Source organism: Poecilia reticulata, linkage group LG9, assembly GCF_000633615.1.
Source record: "Poecilia reticulata strain Guanapo linkage group LG9, Guppy_female_1.0+MT, whole genome shotgun sequence".
Classification (NCBI taxonomy): Eukaryota; Metazoa; Chordata; class Actinopteri; order Cyprinodontiformes; family Poeciliidae; genus Poecilia; species Poecilia reticulata.
In genome coordinates this window covers 26,488,996-26,496,581 of record NC_024339.1, presented here as the reverse complement: position 1 = coordinate 26,496,581, position 7,586 = coordinate 26,488,996, and the positions used below count along the sequence as shown (strand labels likewise).

General features: G+C 40.4%; 1 protein-coding gene across 1 annotated transcript in view; it reads left to right on the top strand.

The window, feature by feature from the left end:
* Positions 1–4,177: 4,177 nt before the first annotated feature.
* LOC103470484 (GDNF family receptor alpha-2) overlaps positions 4,178–7,586 on the top strand; it is a 68,730-nt gene continuing 65,321 nt past the window's right edge. Inside the window, exons 1-2 of the mRNA XM_008418951.2 lie at positions 4,178–4,867; positions 6,017–6,364. Coding sequence (XP_008417173.1) covers positions 4,816–4,867; positions 6,017–6,364 — 400 coding nt within the window. The 5' untranslated portion in view covers positions 4,178–4,815. The remainder of the gene's footprint in view (positions 4,868–6,016; positions 6,365–7,586) is intronic.

The following is a 7,586-nucleotide window of genomic DNA, read 5'->3' as shown; positions in this document are numbered from 1 at the left end:
CAGTCGAATAAAAAACAAAACAAAAAAAACATACACAACCACCATTTAAAGCAGTATATAAGAAAAGGACACAGATAGAGATAACAGGAGTCGACGTTCCTTAAAATGAGCCTAATTTCCTCATGCATGTCTAGATATGAAAGGGCATGACTGCAGCTAACAGTTAACCTGAATTATACTACGGAGCAGGCTAATTTCAGTGGCTCAGCCACGTATGACATGGCTGAGCTGTCTCACATTTTATTCTGTTTGCACAGCAGAAACAAAGCAGACTTTTCAGTCGTTGAGTTATCTTTCTATCATTGGTGTGAAACCATTCCAAGTCCCTGTAAATGTCTTTAATTAGAGCCAATCTAAAGTCAAAAATAAACGTTGGCCTTTTTTTAATCTTGACCACAGTATGAGACTCACTTTAAAAGTGTTTCTGAGGACATTTTAAACCACACAATTGTCAGTCATGCTTTCAAGGTGACAGTTTCAGACTGACTAAGCTTTTATTTGACCCCTGAGAGCAAGCCTGAGCTCCATGGCAGCTCTCCTGCTGATATTGCTTTTAGCATTAACTTTGACAACTATTTGAATTATTATTTCATTATTATACTGTGAATTTTTAATGATACCATGTAAATTCAGCATAATAGCCACACTTCTCTGAAGCTGACTGTGATTACTCTCAATAGTGAGAACAATGAGTTCCATATCTGGCTTTGTAATCCCCGACTGTCACAGCTTTGTGCCATCTTATTTTGACACAGTTATCTCGCATATGTTTGTGGTGCAACCGTCTCTCTCCACTGCACATAAGTATGCCTATTATTTGAAGAGTATGCAAGTAGGGGAGTCATGTAAATGTGTGAGTGTGTGTGTTTCCCTCGGGGCTTTTTCTAATTGCTCAAGTAGAAAAAAAAAAAAACCTGCAAATGTATAATGTAGTCAGAATGGGGTGTTTAAATATCCTCAGAGATCATGAATCGTGCAAGTCAACAGAAATGAAGTCTGACCTTGGACCTGACAGGGAGAAAAATGAGTTGAGAAAAGTATTCATTATAGCACTATTTTGGAAATAGAGGAAAAAAGGGTTTGATTCAGGAGTTTCAGCTGTTAAATAATAATAAAAAAAAAGAAAACGGAACTAGATACTTAGCATGCATATCCCTAAACTCTTCTACCCTACAGAGTTAAAATTAGAGCAATGCATCAATTTATAGACATCTCATGTAGTCTGTATGAATACCATACACTATAGTCGTGAAATATTCATTCCCCTTGAACTTCTTCACAATTTGTTATGCTAAAGCCACAAACTTCAATGTGTTGTACTGGAATCTTGTGTGATAGACAAACTCTGACATAATGTTCTAATTCCAATTATTTTTACAATTGGAAATAGAATAAAAATCATACTTGATTGATATACATATATATTTTTTTTCCTAACAAATAAAATACCTTTATTTTAATTTCCCAACTGCCTTCAGAAGTCATCTAAACAGTAAAGTTAATCACAATCTGTGCGTGATTTAATATCAATATGAATGCAGCTCTTCTGTGAAGGCCTCAGAGGTTCGTCGGAGAACGTAAGTGAAAGTGAAAACATAACCTTGTTAAGACCAGGAAACATAATAAAATGTCAAGGATTCCATTGTGGAGAAGTGCAAAGCAGGGTTAGTTTATAAAACTACATCTCTTGCCTTGGTTATCTCACGGAATTCTGTTCAATTCATCATGGGAGGAAAATTAATGCTCTAGATTATCGTCCCCAAGGCGAAACTTGGTGCTGACAGCACCACACTATGGATCTGGTCCGCTTCAGGGAAGCTGGTCGTTCTTGATGCCAGGATGGATCTGAACGCAGCACAGCTTGGAAGAAAATCTGCTGAAGCCGTAAAAAGACTTGAGTGGCGTGGCAGTTCATCCATTCTAGAAAAACATAAAAAAGATCACAGCTTTTCTTTCTCTTCCTTGTTATGCACAAGATTATGTGATTGTAATTCGCATAAAACATATGGAAAAGATATACACAATAACATGTGGAAAATATTCCAGGGGGTATAAAGACTTTGTTCTTGAATTTCAAATGTATGACTTTCAGAGATAAGCACCTCTGCTTCTGCACAGCGCAGGAATAGACCGTACCCGTCAAAGCAGCCCTACTCCACGACATTTAGAGGATATTCATGATGGTGGGACGACGCTTTACACAGTGCTCATAATGCAGCGACTTCAAACTCAGGGGACAACTACAAGCCAGGGCCAATATAGGCAGAATGAGGCTGATGCTGGCATTATAATGGTGAGCTCTTTTCCCTGCTGGACGAGAGCCCAGGCTGACAGTCAAACGTCATTATGAGCTGGTGGCCGTGCAGTTTGTCACTGTCATCACATCCAAATGGAGACTTTGTTTTCAAGATTTGTAAAGATTTATGACATTCTGGGCAGGATTTAAGCAGCGATGTGCGACAAAGTCATTTTGTCTGATGCAAAGCCACGCTGAAAAATGGCAGATTCAGCTGGTTGCGGGCTTTCCTATTTCCTCCGAGCCAATATGCGCTCTATGAAATGAGACATTGTGTTAGTTTTTTTTTTTTTTTTTCTTTTCATCATTTTACTGATGTGTGGGAGCACAGATGAGATATGAAGTGCTTGGTTATTATCAAAATGAATTGTGACATTCTCATCTTTACTGCTGTCTCCACCTTTGAACTATAGGCCTAAAATAATTTGCAGATGCAGGTGTGGGGGAAAAATCCTGATGTTTGCCTGAAATATCAATGCACCAAATGCCCTTGCCAAATTCCTTCAAATTAAATGGTTACTACTTTAAAGGACGTTGAATGGTTTTGGGTTAAGTCTCCACAGAGTAACCTGTAAAGGTATTAGAACTCTATTTGGACTTTTTCACATTTTCTGACAATGCTTGCAGCCATTGACGTTAATGAATTTTAAAGGGATTTTGAAATAACACTAATAAAGTAGAGCACATTTTTATTGAAATGGAAGAAAAATAACACAATCTTATTTCTTTAAGTTCAAATTCTGAAGTGTTGCATGCATTTGTATTTATGTTTATTGCTGGGTCCATACTATGGAGAACCGCCTTTCGTCCTGTCTACAGGCTGACGTCTTTGCCCATGCTTCTTTGCAAACCAGATGAAGCTCAATCAGATGAAGACATGGGGCATCTGTGAATAACAATTCTCAAGCCTCGTCCCAGTGTTTTCATTGGACTTTGCTTTAGCCTTTAGTTGCCTGATTCCATCACATGAATCTGATTTGATCAAATCCATCCATTGTATCTACACTACATGCTTAGTGTTTGTGCTCTGTGAACCTCCATCAAGGTTTTAAGTCTTTCGCAGCATCTAACAGCCTCTTAATTGTCTCATAAACTTTGACCAGCTTCCCTGTTCATGCTAAAGAAAAACCTCTACAAAATGATACAAATATGTTTCATTGAGAGAATGGTGTGGACCATTGGGTGACGAGCAGTGTATTAGACAAACAGTCTCATTATTCGAATTCCACATGTTTGCTATATATGGCTAGCAGCAAGCTATAAACAGACCTCTATATCTTTCTTTCAGCCTTATTCTTGCCTCTCTTCCATAAAAGCCAGGCTTGTAATATTTGTCAGGCAAAGGGGCTTCTGTCACCTAATCTATGAATCTCTGTAGCTCCTCCAGAGTTACCATGGGCCTCTTGGCTGCTTCTCTCACTAATCCCTTCCTTACCCAGCACGTCTGTTTAGATGACAGTGTGTGCAGTTCTGGTAAACGCTTAGATGATGGAAAGAACAGAGCTCTGCTAGATGCTGAAACCGTGGGATATTTTTTAATAACCTAACTCTGTTTTAAGCTCCATAACAATTTGAACATTAACAGAATGTTTTGTTTTTTCCCTTAAACTTCCAAATGCAGTGTCACATGTAATCAAAGATAAACATCAGGGGCCATTTGAGGTCACTTTTTCACATGGCACCGTCGCACCCCCTCACATCCATCTCTCTCTCTCTCTCTCTCAGCAGGAAAATTACACCATTCTGTAGGGCAACATTTATTATTGGGCTTCTGTGGGAACCGTGTGCGCCGCGGCTTTCCAATGAGAGCGCCTTCTCGCAGCGCCCTCTGCTGGATCAACGATTCCTCTCCCCCCCTCCCCCCTCCTTCCTTTATAAAGTGCTGTGGATGCCTCGACACGCGTGCAGTCAGTGAAAAAGACGCGTTCGCTCCTTCCACAGGAGCGCACAGCTTTGAGAGGAATCCAGTGGAGGGAGAGAAGGGAAGAAAACAAGTCATCGGGTTGTGGCACTTTCAGACGAGTTCTTTCTACCTCCTTTAATATGCTGGCATAGATAACAGATTTTTTTTGTAAGGCACTTTGGGAACTGTTAGTGGGACAAACTGCCTGCAAAGGGGGGCAAAGAAAGGCGGCCAGACTGAGCCCATAATGCGGACACATCACGTCTCAGTAGTTTGTCGGCATGAACGCAGCGCTGCAGCGGAGCCCGAGAAGCAGCTTTCATGGATTCACTAGCTGACTGCATTTAATTTCTTTTTCATTTTTTTCGAATCTAAAGGAATTTGTTCTGACTTGTTCAGTAAAAGCAAAAGCAAAGGATTGTGGATTTTTCATCTTTTTGGGCGTCGAGGATATTTTTTTTCCTTTTCTATTGGGGGATGTGTATTACTTTTGGAATAAATTAGGATATTTATTCTTGTGTTTTCCTCAGTTAGACTTTGTCAAGAATCTGGAGAAAGGAATAAACCTTTGAAGAGCTGGAGATATTAGTCTAATTGGAGTCTTAACAGTTTCAACATGAAGTCTGGCACACTGTGGATGTGCTTCTGCGTTTTTCTTGTGCTCTTAGGTAAGAAGTATAACATTAAATGTTATTGGTCGTTTTCTATTTTGAATTTCCTTAGTAAATCACAAAAGGGCTATAGTTGTAAGAGATTACCGTCACTTTGATCAACTAGAAGTATCTGTCTGTCCAAAGTTAATGTGCTTGTTGTGAGCCACGGAATTCTAATGGCAAAAGCTGATCGACTCAGTTATATAATGACTGATGTCAATTACAGCAACACATTACAAATACACGCAATTTTAAGCAGGTAAATGCTGAAGCAGCTCAACTTGAACTTTTAATCCCCCAGAGATTCTGCGACGGACATAAGGAGGTTAATATTATTCTTATTTTAACAACGAACTGTTTCGTATAAATTCAAAGCAAAATATGCAAGACTGTTTAATGCAACACGTTTTTATCTCGCTGTTTACCACCTCTAATATATTTATAATAAACACAATAATTATGTTCGCGTATTAAAATCCTGTAACTGACGAATTACATTTTTTCTACTGAACTTTTATGTAACATTGGCTTTGCACCCAGGATCGATAAGCACACCCTTTGCTCTCGGTTGCTCAATTCACAATGTCACCACAAGGGGTCTCTCTTGTCATTTCACCAAAACTGTCTGCACTTGGTTTGCCTGTAAAGGTGGGTTCGCATCCTGAGTCTTGTAAAAGTCAGACAGTCTCTGCTCCCTGTGGATCACTGTGTTGGAAATGACAACAATTATTGAATTGTTGTCAGTTCAATAAATAACAGCAACAAAGTTTTACATGAGATATTAATTTCAGAAATGAAATTAATAGATTTTTTCATTTTTTTACTCTTCTGAGTTACGTTGTGAGATTCAAAAGCCTTGGAGAAGTTTAAATGTTCCTAATGTTTACATGAGGTGGGCATGGAAGTGCCTACCAGCACCGAGGTATATCGAATAAATTTTTCACTGCTAAGGGTTCAAAAGTGCTGAATTAATCGTGCTCTCTTGGAACTACTTGCAAATTTATCACTGTCTACATTTTTAAGGGTGTGTGCTGAGCTGTGTGTGTATATAGATGAGAGTGGCTATGATAGTGCCCTGATTGTGACTGATTATCAGCCACAATCAAAATAACTCCCACATTGTTCACCTTTCTGCTTCAAATAAACCTTCTCCTCCACGTCTAGGTTCTTTGGAAGGCTCTTCAGCTCTTTTAGTGCCCATGGTGACCAATGAATCCCAAGGATCTCCAGGCACCAGGTCTACACGTGAGGCTCAGTCACAGTGGGTAGACTGCATCCAGGCCAGTGAAATGTGCAGCCAGGATTCTCGCTGCAGCCCTCGGTACAGGGTGATGCGCCAGTGCCTCGTGGGCAAGGAGAAGGATGCCATGCTGGATAACAACCGGGACTGCAAGGCTGCCCTGGAAGTTCTGCACAATAGCTCTCTGTATGACTGCCGCTGCAAGAGGGCCATGAAGAATGAGCTGCAGTGCCTACAGAACTACTGGACCATTCATATGGGCCTCAATGAAGGTAGGGAGCACATAGAGCAGATAGGATTAGTCACTTTAGAAAAATAACCGTATGCCTATTTTGGCATCATGAAAAAACTAGCTGTTGTTTCTGTAAGGCTTTAACCTCCATCAACTAATTTCAAACAGTTTCGGTCTTTAGTGTCTCTCAGCTCGCCTCCTTCTATGCTCCCTCTGTGACTGGCTGTGAATTCAGCGAACCTCATCAGTCATCTTATAACTAAGGATGCGCTGAAGGACTCTTCACGAGCCTGATGGTGAAATACTAAATAACATGCCCGCGACAACACACGTGTTTGCTGGTGCAGTAAATTATCTGGGAGCATACACGTGTAATGCACTGTCATTAATAATATGCACATTTTTGCTTTATAGCATCCCAGAGCTCTCCTGCATCATTGTGTGTTCTGAGGAAAGTAAAGCATAATGTACTCTCTCACGTCCTCTTATTGTGCTACTCTGAACCCCCCAATGAAAACCACATGTTTTGCAACTTTCCTCTGGTTCAAATATAATGGAGGTGTAATGGGATTACATTAGGTGGACCTGTTATTGGTTTTTACCTAAAGTGTTCCATTTTACCTTGTAATTAGGTTACGGTTGTAGAGCACAGGCGTCCCTATGTGTCCACTTAACCAGTACAGAGGATTGCACTCTGGAAACATTGTAACCTACTGTTTTTTATCCTGCTTCTCATTTAAGAGCAGATGGCAGCTTGAACCTCTGCCACTGTACGTACACCGTCACCTTTTTAGGCACACCTTGCTAACACCAGGATTAATGCCCTTTTGCCCACATAACTTCCTTATTTTACACAGTTTTTGGAGATTTGTCAACTGCACATCCTTGATGAGAATTTCCTCTTCCCCTGCATCCCAAGGGCATGCTACTCCATGGAGGTTTGAGATGGCTTGAGCTTTGTGAGGGAGCCATCAGAGGGCGGCTGTCATAAAGAGATGGAGACTGTCTGCACCATTACTCTGGCTGTGGCGTTTACTTGTGGTGTGTGTTGATGCTCAATAACTACTAAAACAATCCAAAGTCTGCCAAAAAATATCCCCAACACTATTTGACCTACAACTTGAACCTTTGATACAAGGAAGGACGGGTCCACATGTCCATGTTTTTCATGCCAAATTGTGATCTACAATCCCAGTGTTGGCGCTGAAACTGGGACCCATCAAACGAGGCAAGATCTTTTGATCTGTTTGTCCAATTTTGCT